The sequence below is a fragment of the Anomaloglossus baeobatrachus genome, chromosome 4 (genome assembly GCF_048569485.1).
Source record: "Anomaloglossus baeobatrachus isolate aAnoBae1 chromosome 4, aAnoBae1.hap1, whole genome shotgun sequence".
In the NCBI taxonomy this organism is placed as follows: Eukaryota; Metazoa; Chordata; class Amphibia; order Anura; family Aromobatidae; genus Anomaloglossus; species Anomaloglossus baeobatrachus.
This window is the reverse complement of record NC_134356.1, coordinates 437,000,700-437,016,647: the sequence shown is the minus strand read 5'-3', so window position 1 is coordinate 437,016,647 and position 15,948 is coordinate 437,000,700. Positions and strand designations below refer to the sequence as shown.

General features: G+C 42.7%; 1 protein-coding gene across 2 annotated transcripts in view; it reads left to right on the top strand.

Annotated features, from left to right (window-relative positions):
• The window catches only part of LOC142303785 (mucosa-associated lymphoid tissue lymphoma translocation protein 1-like), an 88,933-nt gene extending 76,711 nt beyond the window's left edge, over positions 1–12,222 (top strand). For both annotated transcript variants that reach the window (XM_075345493.1, XM_075345492.1), the window contains exons 14-16: positions 4,726–4,877; positions 11,608–11,721; positions 11,824–12,222. In XM_075345493.1, the coding sequence (XP_075201608.1) occupies positions 4,726–4,877; positions 11,608–11,721; positions 11,824–12,150 (593 nt within the window). In that variant the 3' untranslated portion in view covers positions 12,151–12,222. The remainder of the gene's footprint in view (positions 1–4,725; positions 4,878–11,607; positions 11,722–11,823) is intronic.
• The last annotated feature ends 3,726 nt before the right edge of the window (positions 12,223–15,948 follow it).

The window sequence follows — 15,948 nt, the reverse complement described above, 5'->3', positions numbered from 1 at the left end:
AAACTTGTATATTATTTTTATATTTACATCATTGTATTCTCGTTACAAGTAAGGCTGCTTTCACACATCCGGCTTGAGCTCTGCGGCTCAATCCGGCTGTGCAAGCTATGCAACGGATGCGGTGAAAACACCGCATCCTTTGCATAAGTTTTTCCTTTGCGGCCAGTCCGGTTTTTGCCGCTTGCGGCATGCTACTGAGCATGCGCAGTGGCAAAAACCGCATGCGGCGGCCAGATGCGGTTATTGCCGCATCACGCCGCATCCGGCCGCCATAGGCATGCATTGAAAAATGTGCCGCATCGGCCGAATGCGGCGCGATGCGGGTTTTTTTGCCGCACGAAAAAACGTGCCAGGCAACGTTCCATCCGGGCCCGCATCGGCTAAATCTGCCGCATGCGGCAAAAACCGGATGGAACGCAAGGCCTTGCGGCACAATGCGGCACTAATTAAAGTCTATGCAGAAAAAACGCAACCGGCAGCAAAAAAAAAACGGTTGCGATTTTCCTGCAAAGTGCCGGATTGTGCCGCATTGCAGAAACCGGAGGTGTGAAAGCAGCCTAAGCTGAGCAGCAGCACTCAACGTCAAGCAGCAGCTGCAAAAGCAAACAAGATTTTAGGGTGTATAAAAACAGAGACTGTGATCTCAATATGGGATCTAGTTTTGTGCTCCACATTTTAAAAAGGATATTAAGAAGATTCAGAGTCAGTTTAAAGGCGAGCAGCTAGATTATTGAAAAGAATGGAAGGCCTCCCATATCATGAGAGGTTGAAAAAGTTGAATTTGTTTACCTTCCTTCAATTACATGAAGTTTGCTGCAAAAGAACCCCATACCATGATGTTCCCACCTCCAAACTTCACTGTTGGCATGGTGTTTTTATGGTGATATACAGTGATCTCATTTGACCAGATTATATTTTCAAGTATTTCTCAAGCTTGTCTAAATGTTGTTGAGCAAACAACACATTTAAACAAGCTTTTTGTTCAGCAATCGAGTCTTGCATGGTGACTGTGGATACAGGCCATGGAGGTTGCATGCATTACTTATTGTTTTCTTTGAAACAAGTGTACCTGCTTACTCCAGGTCTTTCATTAGCCTTCCACAGGTTGTTCTTGGCTCATGGACAACTCTTCTAATAATTTTGTTCACTCCTCTGTCGGAAATCTTGCAGGGAGCAACTGGTCATGACAGGTTTATGGTGAAATGATGTTTTTTCTACTTCCGGATTATGGCCCCATCAGTGGTCACTGGAACCATCGATAGTTTAGAAATTCTTCACAATGACTAAGGACACCAACCCGAAACACGTTTGTTTGTAACTCAGTACCGCATGTAAACCAGTCTTGCTGTATATGCGCTGAAGCTTTTGGTTTTGCGACTTTTTAATGAATGTATCAATAAGTGTTTTTATGAAGATGTGGATTATGGAACTCTTTCCCTATTGCATCCACTCTTTTATGCTTTGTTTGCTTTTTAAATACAGCTTGGCTTCTTAGACGTTTAGAAGTACAAAAAAGGCAGCCACAGAAGCCTTCAGTAGGCCCTAGAAACACATCAGCACTCCAGAATCACATCTTGAGAGAACCAATGAGTGCCTAAGGAAAACCCATCACTGAAATGTCACTGTCATGATTGGCATTTAACGACATCATCAATCGCTGCCACTAGAAGCAGGTGCTGGCTGTATGGCACCTACTTTGTATGGAGAGTGCTCAGCACCTGAGTCTGCTCCATTTGCCTGCATCAGATGTAGGATTTTATGCTACATCTTATGTTGGGAAGGAATTAACCCATTTATATTAATGTGTACCCTCAATTATAATTAATTTCTGACATATCTTTTTGCTGCAAAATTGACTGAAGTTTGGAACAGTTAATAATTCCCTCCACCTTGACAAAAGCCTCAGTTCCAGCTGCTAAAAAACAGCCCCAAAGCATAATGCTGACTCCACCATGCTTCACTGTGGGTGGGGTAATCTTTTGGTGATTTTCAGCGTTGGCTTAGCACCAAATATACATTTTTGGAATTATGGACAAAAAGGGCAGATTGTAACATGCTTTCCCATGTTTTTTTTTATTGACTTGATGTAGGTTTTAGCAAAACAGGCAGGCTAGAAAGTTTTTCTTTATAAGAAAAGGCTTCCATCTTGCTACCCTATCATCCAGGACAGACATGAAGAATATGGGACATTGTTGTCATATGCAGTACACAACCAGAAATTCCTCCAGATCCTTTATTGCTGCTTTAGGCCTCTTCGCAGCCTTCTAAACAATTTTTTTTTCCTTGTCTTTACATCAATCTTTGAGTGATGTTCAGATATAGGTAATATCAATGTTGTGTCAAATTTTAACTCACATCTTGATGACCATGTTCAGTGTTCCATGGTATATCTAATGCTTTGGAAACATTTTTGTACCAATCTCCTGATTGATAACTTTCAACAATGATCTCACTTTGCGGTGTTGAAAGTTGTTTACGAACCATGGCTTTTGCTATTAGAAAATGTAATTTGCTAAGAAAATGTAAGGAAAATCCTACTGGAACAGCTAAAGTTTATACGGGGTTAATTAGAATCACTTTAAATGATGGCAGCTGTGTACTGACTACTATTAAATATGAGTTTGAAAGCTTACTCACACTAGCATATATTCTCTCATGCAAGAGAATTGGATGGATTATGCCAATGATACCTGACTCAAACTCTGCTGAGAGCATGAGCCGATTGTCATTTTACTGTGATCTAATTAGGTAAGGAAAAGATGGGGAATGTGATTTCTCCATCTTCTCCATTGTCTGTGTTGGCATATATCGGACTGCACTCAGATGACATCCAAGTGCAGTCTGATGTTTTGAACGCACCCATTGACTTGAATGGGTGAGCACTGTCTGATATTAGCTGCCAATCGCAGCATGCGACTACATATCATGTATCACAACTGACCTAGGTAAGGCTGACCTGACTAGGAGGATCAGGATAGAACCAGTAGGATGTAACACCTACTAATAGCAGAAAAATGTAAAAAATGCTACAATTGCTATTGCTTGTAATATTATTGCTGCACTTTCAACATTCATGTTAATGGGTAAAAATACACAATTGTGAACTATTCTATTACCGTATTTTAGAAATTATTTTACATAGTCATTTGTAAGTCAAAATGATTGGGTCTAAACATGAAAAAGGCGCATATCTTCCTATTATACTTTTTCCACTGTTTACTTTTAACTCCTTGCGTTGGTTACTGAATACTGATGCAATACTAACCGAAGTACTGCCATGTGAAAATTCATGTGCTTAAAGTGGACCTGTCACCATGAGAAAAATTTAAAGTTTTAGCTCTAATTTTATTGCTACTGCTGCCCTGACTATTCTTTTTTATTTTTGTTTAAATCCACCATATGGTTTCATAAATATGGGTCCTTTATTTTTTTTCCTCTGGGGTACCTCTTTAGGCTGCTCTGCATAATTACATTAGAAACTACGCCCTTTGCAAAGATCTTAAACATAAAAATGAAAGGACCATGGGCCTGATTCATCATGACTGGCATTGTTAATGCCAGTCATGATGATGCGATATACTGGAGTCAGACGTTCCTGATTTTATAAAGAGGTGTATGACTCTTCATGAATCAAGAGTGTCAGACTGGTGGTGTATACCTTTCTGTGCGCCTCGGAACAAATCTTACTTCATTCCCTGCTGGAGTAAAGGGCCATTTACACGCTGCAACATCGCTAACGATATATCATCGGGGTCACGGTGTTTATGACGCACATCCGGCGTCATTAGCGACATCGCAGCGTGTGACAGGCTGGAGCGATCTTAAATGATCGCAAAAGAGGCAAAAATCGTGTGTCTGAGAGAGGTCGTTTATTTATGAAAAATCGTTTTCTGGTTAGTAGCGATGTTGTTCGTCGTTCCTGCGGCAGCACACATCGCTGTGTGTGACACCGCAGGAGCAACGAACATCTCCTTACCTCCATCCACCGGCAATGAGGAAGGAAGGAGGTGGGCGGGATGTTCCAGCCGCTCATCTCCGCCCCTCCTCTGCTATTGGATGGCTGCCGTGTGACTGCGCTGTGACAACGCACGAACCGCCCCCTAGAAAGGAGGCGGTTCGCCGGCAACAGTGACATCGCAGGGAAGGTAAGTCCGTGTGACGGATGTTAGCGATGTTTTGTGCCACGAGCAGCGATTTGCCCATGACGCACAACTGACGGGGGTGGGTATGCTCGCTAGCGATATCGGTACCAATATCGCAGCATGTAAGGTACCCTTAAGATTTGTGGCAAAGCTGCCGCTTTTGATGAATTTAAGGAGTTGAGGTCGCTCACCACTCCCCTGTCCCATCCCAGTTCTGTACGCACTGTCAGAGCTGGGGAAAAATGGCATGACCATGACAAAAGTTGAAAATTTTTAGCTCAGCCTTGAGCTGTGCCAAAATTGTGCGACTTTTCAAAGTTTTTATACTTCAAAATACCATTATAAAAGCTTTGATGAATCGGGCTCTATGTTTCTGGAGCCATACGGCAGATTTAAAAAGAACAAAAACAAAAACCACAGAAACAAAATATTTAGGGGAGTCACAGGAATAAAATAAGCAAAAACTGGTGACTTTTGAACTGGTGACAGGTCCTCCTTAAATCATAGTTAAAATTAGACTAATATTTGTTATTGACCAATGCAACAAAACATCCTTAAACCTTTGTTCCTTAATGTATTACAGAAATCCCAAAACAAGTGGTAAAGTTCTCATGTGGAGTTGAAGCAGAACTGAGATTTAAAGTTGTGTTTTCAAACCTCATCCACACCTTTGCAAAACTGACTGAGACCCCTCCTCAATTATCCGATGTCAGGATTATCCTCTACAAACCTACCGTAAGTCATCATCATAGTTCGTATAAACCTTAAGAATAAAAGTAGCTTCACAATACGTACAATATATTCTATTTCTACAAAAAAAATCCTCCAGTCATAAAATAATATAGTCTCCAGACAGAACTTGCTGGATTATACTATAAGGACACCACAGGCCCTAAAGCCTCTACCACTTTAGAACCCAAGGAGGCCTCCACCACCTACTTACATCCAATTCAGTTGTTAAGGCTGGACTCACACGAGCGTATGGCATCCGATGCGAGAGCATCGAATGCGATATGCTAATGCCCCCTGGCTCAGGCTCTGCTGCGAGCATGAGCCGAGTGTCATGCGACTGTAAGCCGATCTTGCGATCGGGTCACAGCTGTGAAGCTGTGTGCGGGCGCTGCGGAGGAGAGGGAGGGGTTAATCCTCCCATCTCCTCCACTGTCAGCCTGTGCGTATATCGCACTGCACTGGGATAACATCCGAGCGCAGTCCGATGTATCTCTCGCATCCATTCACTTGAATGGGTGCGAGAGATTCGGCGGAAGCAGCAAAACGCAGCATGCTGCCGCTTTTCTCGCATCCAGAATCTGGATGCGAGAAAAGCTGACCAACAGCTCAACCTCATTGCCTAACATTGGTCAGAGTGCAATGCGAGAATTTCTCGCATTGCACTCGTCCGATTTTCATGCTCGTGTGAGCGTACCCTAAGAGTTCAACTAGGATAGCAAAACGTGCTTTGGTATTGTTCTCAATGCCTTGTCATTCTCCTCCTCAGCCACATGCTTATTTTTACGTCATATTACCTATTCTCCTAGTCATGAAAGCTAGGCTCTTCCGGCACACAGAAAATTTGGAGCACAAGATAGGAACAGAGGTATATAGGAAGGATAAAATCCAGTAGTAGGAATTATGCCTTGATAAAAATGCATCTTCTTTATTAAAATACGATAAACTTGGAAAAACCATGCAAAAGTTAAAAATCACAAACACATTTAAGGGTTTTGTCCTCGCATGCATAGATTAAAGAGTTTGACACTTAACTTTTGCATGGTTTTTACAATTTTTTTTATTGATTTATAATAAAAAGATGCACTTTATCAAGGCATGATTCCTACTGCTGGATTTCATAGTTTCTTCACAAACTTATTTTAACTTAAGGCCGCTTTACACACTGCGATATCGGTACCGATATCACCAGTGTGCGTATCCGCCCCCATCGGTTGTGCGACACAGACAAATCTCTGCCCGTGTCGCACAACATTGCCCGGACCTGTCACATGGACTTACCTTTCCTGCGACGTCGCTGTGACCGGCGATCCGCCTCCTTTCTAAGGGGGTGGTTCGTTCAGCGTCACAGCGACGTCACAGCAGCATCACTGAAACGCCGCCCAATAGAAGCAGAGGGGCGGAGATGAGCGGGACGTAACATCCCGCCCACCTCCTTCCTTCCGCATTGTGGCCAGGACGCAGGTAAGGTGAGGTTCCTTGTTCCTGCGGTGTCACACGGAGCGATGTGTGCTGCCGCAGGAACGAGGAACAACTTCGTTACTGCTGCAGTAACGATATTTAAGAATAGACCCCCATGTCACCGATGAGCGATTTTGCACATTTTTGCGACGATGCAAAATCGCTCATAGGTGTCACACGCAACGGCATCGCTAAAGCGACCGGATGTGCGCCACACAATCCGTGACCCCAAGGAGATCGCTTGAGCGATGTCGTAGCGTGTAAAGCCCGCTTTAATGTATGATATCAATGAGTCTGCCTGTTTGGCAACACAGGTATATGGACCACACCGCTGGATGCAGATTTGGCAATGGGGCAGGTAGGTATATCAATGGCTATTTGTGACTATATAGACTTTACTGGCTTAGAATTTGGGTTTGTAAACTTCCCTGAAATGAGGTTTGAGTCCTAAAAGGTGGATTTAATCTGGCCCTGAAAAAATGCCCAATTATCCAGCCCTATTTCAACTATCCCTACTAAGGCGTGTGACTCACACAAGGATCACACTGCCTGGACCGGCCGGTGGCTGTTGTGACAGGAGTGTGCATGAAGATGACCTGCTCCTGTCAGGAGAGCCAGCACCCAGTCTGGGCAATGTGATGCGATCCTCGCCAGAGTCACACGCAAGTCTTGTGCATAATAGGAAACAGGCAACTAAAGATCGGGCACTTGGATGACTCTATGGCTATTTTATCTACTTGAGTAGAAAGCAGGGTCCACTGTGCTGCTTGTAACTTCAGGTCAACACATTAAACAAGAACAAGAAACAAAGTTATTGTTACATGATCAGTTGCCATGAAATAGATAAAAACACATATGAGATGAATCATCTGTCACATGTTTGTGAATATTCTCAGTAAGAATGTAGTATTATTAAAGGGAAAATAACATTTCAGCAAATACAGGTTCTTGCTGTATAATGAAAAGTTCTGCAATTATTCAGTATCATTTTTGTATCAATTCCCCAGAATTTTCATATCTATACTTGCAGTCATTCAGTGGGAAACTTCATTATTTACTTGCAGTGAATAAATACAGTATGTCACAAAAATGAGTACACCCCTAACATTTTTGTAAATATTTTATTACATCTCTTCATTAGACAACACTGAAGATTTGACACTTTGATACAATTTATATTAGTCAGTGTACAGCTTGTATAAGGCTATGTGCCCACGGGACTCTGTACCCACGGATTTTGCCGCGGAAAACCTGCGGATTTATCTGGATTTTCTAGATAAATCTGCAGGTTTTAGCAAGTACAAACACTCCCCATGTTATCCTATGGGATATGGGGAGTGCTGTGTCCATGCTGCAGTATGTGTGGCTTCGGAATAAGCGGCGGATCTCCTGCAGCCGCACATAACTGCATGTCAATTATTCCTGCGGAAATACCTGCGGAAATCCCGGCCCTCCAGTATGGAGATAGAGGCCAGGACTTCCGCAGGTATGTCCGGAGGTTTACCACAGCTATTTTGCTGGAATCCCGCAGCTAGGTATATCTGCGGATTCAGGGGAGCTGCTGCAGGAAACCTGCGGACATACTCGCGGATATATCCGCGCGTACAGAGTCCCGTGGGCACATAGCCTTACAGTGTAAATTTGGTGTGCCTTCTAACTTAACACACAGCCATTAATGTCTAAACCGCTGGCAATAAAAGTGAGTACACCCTCAAGTAAAAATGGCCAAATTGTGCCCAAAGGTGAGGCCTTTTCTGAGTGGAACCTCTCTTGTTAAACCGCTGTATGGTCTTGGCCCCTATGCTGCAGCTCAGTTTCAGGATGTTGGCAATCTTCTTATAGTCTAGGCCATCTTGTGTAAAGCAACAATGCTTTTTTTTAGATCCTCAGAGAATTCTTTGTAATGAGGTGCCATGCTGAACTTCCAGTGACCAGTATGAGAGAGTGTGTGAACAAAAAATAATTTGCCACAACCGCTCGCCATTCACACCTGAGACCTTGTACCACTAATGAGTCACAGTACACTGGGGATCCTTACAAGAAAAATCCAGGTGGACACTTTCTCTTGGTGCTTGAATCATAGGGTGTTACCCCCCAAGTAACAATAGCAATATATGATCGGCACTCATATTTATTTGTTCTTCCAATTTTATTCCATTTTCTCAAAATAGCAGTCAGAAATACAATGACACATTTTGGCTTGTATCCACAAGCGTTTCTGTTGAATACATTTATATATACTATTTGAGGGAAAACTTGAGGATACAAGCCAAAATGCATAATTGTTTTTGTGACAGCTATTTTGAGAATATGGAATAAAATTGGAAACAAAATATAAATACTATTACATCAGATAGGGAAAATAGCTAATTGAGCACAAAATATTGACCCTTAGTACACAATATGGTCTTTTTCACTTGGAGGTGTACAAATTTTTTTGCCAGCAGTTTATACATTAATGGCTGTGTGCTGAGTTATTTAGAAGGCACAACACATTTACACTGTTATACAAGCTGGACACTGACGAGTTTACATTGTATCGAAGTGTCATATCTTCAGTGTTGCCCCATGAAAAGATATAAAATATTTACAGAAATGTGAAGGGTGTACTCACTTTTGTGACATACTGTATCTGTGCAGTTAGTATGGTTGTGGTCAACACTCTGGTAGTATATATACTAATATACGATGGTAGATTAGTCCAGTTAAGTTATACCTTAAAAAATCACAGCATATTTTAATGCAACCTAGGTTATTTGGAAATCACTTTTCCTAAACAAAAAAAGAGAAATCTGAAGATCTGAAAATTATACATCCATGGATCCAATACTAATTCAATGTTTCAATAATGACAATATATGAACTCAAGCTAAACCAGTGGTTGATGTTAAGGGGGCTTTACATGCTACGATATCGTTAATGTTTGGTCGTCGGGGTCAAGTTGTTAGTGACGCACATCCGGCGTCATTAACGATATCGCAGCGTGTGACACTGACCAGCGACCTTAAGCGACCTCAAAAATGGTGAAAATCGTTCACCATGGAGAGGTCGTCCCAAACTCAAAAATCGGTAAGGCTTGTTTATCCAGGTGGTTCATCGCTCATGTGGCAGCACACATCGCTATGTGTGACAACGCAGGAGCGAGGAACGTCTCCTTACCTGCCGCCGGCCGCAATGTGGAAGGAAGGAGGTGGGTGGGACGTTACGTCCTGCTCATCTCCGCCCCTCCGCTTTGATTGGCCGGCTGCTTAGTGGCGTCGCGGTGACGTCGCTGTGATGCCGAACGTCCCTCCCCCTTGAAGGAGGGATTGTTCGGCAGTCACAGCGCCGACGCCGACCAGGTAAGTATGTGTGACGCTGCCGTAGCGATAATGTTCGCTACGGCAGCGATCACAAACAATCGCATGCGCGACGGGGACGGGTGCTTACACGCTCGCTATCGCTACAAATTGCTAGCGATATCGCTACCGTGTAAAGCCCCCTTTACAGTCCAGCCTGGCTCTATACAGATGCAATGCTTAGCCAGCTGTCAGTGCCAGGGGTGCCGTTACAGCCACTATTCACTATGCACGGAGTGGTGACTAAAACTGCGCAGGCCACGACTCTATGACTGAGAGCCCGAGGCTGCCAAGAGGAATAAAGTTAATTTCTTCCCAGCAGCAGGAATGTCAGTGTGGCCACCACACGTTATCAGAATGCTATTGCCTAGTGATGAGCGACGTGAAATTGAGGATTGTTGTGCTGAAGACACTCGATACTCTATCGAGTATCCTGTTTATTGGTGGACGTCATGCTAAAATCCATGCCCCGTATTTTTTATGTATTTTTTTTCAGCCACTAAATATGCAAGGATTGCCTGCCAATCACGGTAATGCCATAGCAATGTTAGCTAGTGGCATTACTGTGATTGACTGGTTGCATAGCGTCATTGGGTCCACATAAGACCCAGTGACGCCATGCTTGATGCACTGTACCTGGAAATGGTGTAGGGAAAGTTTCCGCCAGAGAAGGGACAGTGTGTTATAGCGCTACAGCACCTGCTGGAGCAACATTACACCAATAGTACTTTTCAGGGATAATTTAAATAGATTCTATTGTTTACTAACACCAGTTTTAAGGTCCAGTCACACTAAACAACTTACCAGCGATCCCAACAACGATAGGGATCGCTGGTAAGTTGCTAGGAGGTTGCTGGTGAGATGTCACACTGCGACGCTCCAGCGATCCCACCAGCAACCTGACCTGGCAGGGATCGCTGGAGCGTGGCTACACAAGTTGCTGGTGAGCTCACCAGCAACCAGTGACCAGCCCCCAGCGCCGCGTGGAAGATGCTGCGCTTGGTAACTAAGGTAAATATCGGGTAGCCAACCCGATATTTACCTTGGTTACCAGCTCACGCAGCTACACGTGCAGAGAGCAGGGAGCAGCGCACACTGAGCGCTGGCTCCCTGCTCTCCTAGTTACAGCACACATCGGGTTAATTACCCGATGTGTGCTGCAGCTAAATGTGCACAGAGCAGGGAGCAGCGCACAATGCTTAGCGCTGGCTCCCTGCTCTCCTAGCTACAGCACACATCGGGTTAATTAACCCGATGTGTCCTGCAGCTACATGTGCACAGAGCAGGAGCCGGCACTGACAGTGAGAGCGACGGAGGCTGGTAACAAAGGTAAATATCGGGTAACCAAGGACAGGGCTTCTTGGTTACCCGATGTTTACTGTGGTTACCAGCCTCCGCAGAAGCCGGCTCCTGCTGCCTGCACATTTAGTTGTTGCTGTCTCGCTGTCACACACAGCGATCTGTGCTTCACAGCAGGACAGCAACAACTAAAAAATGGCCCAGGACATTCAGCAACAACCAACGACCTCACAGCAGGGGCCAGGTTGTTGCTGGATGTCACACACAGCAACATCGCTAGCAACGTCACAAAAGTTGTTCGTTAGCAGCGATGTTGCTAGCGATGTTGCTAGCGATGTTGCTTAGTGTGACGGGGCCTTTTGTCTGCAATTAGTGTAGGGCAAGCTTCTGGAGTAGGGATAGTGTGTTAGAGACATGTAAGCAAGGCTTTTAGCCTGACAGACTTTGCTGCTGCTACATAAAAAAATCTATTGTAATAATACTCAAATCGCAGAAATAAGTAGTATTGAGCACACAAGCATTTTAGTGCTCGCTCATCATTACTATTAACCTGCTGATTAACCCCATGTCTGCAGTTATTAGCATTTTTTACATGACAAGTTCCCTTTAAACAACTGATTGTCTTTTGTGTCAATTAGGATTGTGTGGGACTCTCAGACAACAGACTTGATCCAGTAGATTCCCTGTTGACCATGGATGAAGATGGAGAAGTGGACTATATGCTCAGGCTTTGCAGCCTCCAGAAGTACAAGGTGAGGAATTGCAAACAATTTTTATAATTTACAATGTGTTCTAAATTAGTGGTGTAACTTATTGTGTATATAAAATATCTATTTTTTGTTTTGTATTTTTAGAATAACGTAATTATAAAAATTGACCTTCACTGCACAAGCCTGGACACTGGAGCAAGACTTCATGAAAGTTTAGAGCAAATAATTCCTTTAGCATGGATAGCCAGATTGTTAAACAAGACAAACACATGCTGTTTGGAAAGACTTGGAGCTGCAGCCAAAGACAATATTCCATGCTTCGAGAATCCACTGAAAACAATGTCTATAGATGTAAACCCTCCACCAGCACAATGTCTCGCAAATGCTGTAAAAATGCCTTGTAGCGGACAATCTAAGCAGGGCAGTGAACCAGAGGAAAATGATGAAGATGACATATTGCCCGTCTCATGAACGCCTTTTATTGGGTTCTTGATTATTCTGCCTGTACTGCACAACTAATAATAATAATAATTTATTCATTTATATAGCGCTATTAATTCCATAGCACTTTACATACATTGGCAACACTGTCCCCATTGGGGCTCACAATCTAAATTCCCTATCTGTATGTCTTTGGAGTGTGGGAGGAAACCGGAGTACCCGGAGGAATCCCACGCAAACACGGGGAGAACATACAAACTCCTTGCAGATGGTGTCCTTGGTGGAAATTGAACCCAGGACCTCAGCGCTGCAAGACTACAGTGCTAACCACTGAGCCACCGTGCCGCCCAACTGAACTAATCAGATCATATCTTTACATTAAGGGGTGCAGCGTGCTTGGTACTTTAATGCACAGGAAGTATATTTTCTACACATATTGGGTTTTCACATTCCGGATATCTGCAGATGATGCATCCATCATCTTTGTGGCTGTAACTATATGCCGAAGGAACGTCACATCATTTAGCTTACATGCAATGCTTGCAATGCAAAACTCTGGCAAAAAAATGTCAATATTTACTCCTTTTGTTCCGGTACATATTATGGAGCTATTTTTAAAGCGGTTGGCCAATACTTTTACACTGATTGCCTATCCTTAGGATAGTTAATCAATGTCTAATTGGCTGCGGTTTGACGCCCAGCACCCTGCTGATCAGTTACTCTCGATACTGGCAGCAGGACGTTGGATATGCTCAGTTCTGGAGCTGCCCCATCTTCTGATAATGGCCACGGCTGGGTACTGCACATCCACCTCCCATTCAAATCAATAGGAGGTGGATACCTCAGAACCCAGCTGCGGCTGTTATCAGAAGACAAGGTAGCTCCGGAACTGAGCATATCCGACTGCCACTGCCAGCACTGTGAGCAACCGCTTGGTGGGGTTACGGGGTGTCTGACCCCAGGCAACCAGACGTTGATAACCTATCCTAATGATAGGTCATTAATGTAAAAGTAGTGGATAACCTCTTAAGGCTAGGTATACACTACATTGATGGCCATTATTGGGCCTATACACTCTGAAGATGTACCCAACAGCGGCCACAGTCATGATGGATGCTGAAACATCTTCTAAAAAAACATATACTGGATGGTATCTGTTTCCTTGCAGTAACCCTATGTATAGGAAATCACAGTCCATTGTGCTTTTCTATGCAGTTAAAAAATTGTATGCTGGTGCACACAGGCCAGATAGAGGGCGAGAGAATAGAACACTCTTTTGGCCTTTGTCCCATTAATGATGGCCTGTGGTGTTGTTACATTATATGTCAGTAAAAGCTCTTGATATATACTGTAAGCTAACTGCACAGACACAGTGTACACCGAGCCTTACTTATTATTTTAGACTAATATTTCTACAATGATAGTTTCCATCCGGTCTTTTAGGTCCCAATATCTAGTGGTGACCCACCCGCAACTTACTGGTGTCGCTATGTTCATAACGTGACCCCCTTTCGGTTTACTGCCAGTGTGGGTCGGTCTCTGCATGCCACTGCACCCTTCCCTGAGCATCACTCTCTGTAGTAAGGACAGTACAGTCGGGCCGAATGTGAGGATACTGGGGTTCCCAGTATGTTTATATAGGAAATTGCTGGCAAGGCATCCGACCGTCGTGAGAAAGGATAAAACCTGGTTACGCAAATTAAAGCTGGTAAGGGAATAAATAATAAAAAATGCTGGAGTGCGTCTTTAAATGTTTATGGTACTATGAGCAATCTGGTTGGCAACATATTCCCTACCAGGCATGGGGTGGGGGGAGGGGGGGGGACAGGATAGGTTTCTAAAGAACAACTATGAGCTTCATTTATCTGGCTCATTTTACAAGGGATGGAAGGTGTGAGCACATCACCACCGAAAATTCAGTCCGCAAACAAAATGAAGAGTTCTCAATATACATATTTTATTTATTTTAACTTATTATTATGCTGGACAGAATTTAGGGCTACACATTTATGGGTTAGAAACATCACAAAGAAAAAGGAGCAAAGTGAACGTCAGTAATAAACATCTGCGGCTGCTGCAGAGCACAATTCTTGGAAGTCCTTAACGAAAATGTTCTTGTATAGAAAAAATCCTACTGGGATTTAGGTTAGTGGAAATATTTTATAATCAGCAACAATCAGGTGTAGGGTTGCAACTGCAACTAGGTTTAAGCACTCTATGACACAGTCATTTATGACGTCTGCGACCTATATCATCTAGGAATTCATGAGAACTCCCTTTAAATCAGTTATGTCATCAAATCATCCTTTGAGATGTAGTGTAGCCTTTACTAAAGACAGAATTCCCATATAGCATACTATAATGCCACTATAAGGGCTACATTTCTAGGCCTGGCATGTTCACCATTTGATAATGCTCAATTTTGCTTATTAAATTCTTCAGTTCTTCCTCATAGACAGTAAGTAATGATCGCATTAGATTTATGGAAAGCCACACACTCTTGGTGTAGTGCACTCATGCAGCCAGCGGATGGCAACATTTTACTATTACAACGCATTGATTTCTCCGTAAAATATCGGACTTATTAACAGACCAAGATAAGGCAGATATTTGTAAAATTAGTGGATAATTCTGTTCTTCTGCCAATCTGAGTAATTCTAATTGTTGTTTCTTGTGGCCATAATTTCCAGATCACAAATATTGCTATTTTTAATAGTAATAAAAATTGTAATGTTAAATGCATTGTTATATATGGCAAAAAAGTGGCTCATCAATATCACATCTGTGGGGGACTGTTACTTGGCATCCCCAATAATCAGCTGGTTAGTGTACGGAAAAGAAAACCACAGCTCCATTACAGATTAGTGGCTGATTCCAAATTTTACAGATCAGCAACTGTGAGAGTATCAGTTGTCAGAACCCAACCAATATAATAAAAAAAAAACCTGGAGAACCTAGGTCCATGAATGTACAAAATATATAAGCCTTATTTGAAGGAAAAAGTAAATTGTATTGACAAATAAAAATAGGGTACAGTACCTAATATCATCAAGAGAAAAGAATAATAATGCCATAGGTCAATGGTGAGAATGCAATATATATATATATATATATATATATATATATATATATATATACAACCACACAGAGGACCCTTGAAAAATCTGAAAAACAAGGGATAGCACGTGAATGTGTACTATGTAATCATATATACCAAGTGCTGGTAATGAGAAAAAATCCCCAGAAATCTCCAGATCAATGTAACACACTGATGTAACCGCAAGGTGGTGCCCAAGTATAGTTGTAAATACATTTGCATATAAATTCAAGGAAATCACAGGTTCAAAGTTATAGGTGTCCCAAGATTGTATTTCAATGGGGAATATAGTCAAAGGTAATAGTAGCAAAAGCATCTACAAAGTGCTTAAGCATAAGGTGCTGAGTGCCTGAGTGTGTCAGGGACCCCGACGCACGTTTCGCTTTGGCTGCTCATACTACAGATGATTTATCCTAAGCAATGGTTATCAATATCATTGTAGTGGGAAACCCCTTTAGAAGGATATTTGTAAGGAGTAAATTATGCCATATTTATAAAATTGCAAACACCTTGGTGCATCTTGGACTGTCCCGAAGATGTAAAATTTAATTTAAGCCTGCTATAAGTATGCATAGATTTGAGGTAAAATTTATATGGTGGCCAGAAAAATGTGCTATTTTTTATACACAAATCCCGCTCTGTCTCTTTCAGTTTTAAGTAAACTTTTTTTGCTATGTTTAAGTAGATTGCAATTATAACTACTACTGGACTACAAGTCAGATCTTTCCAAC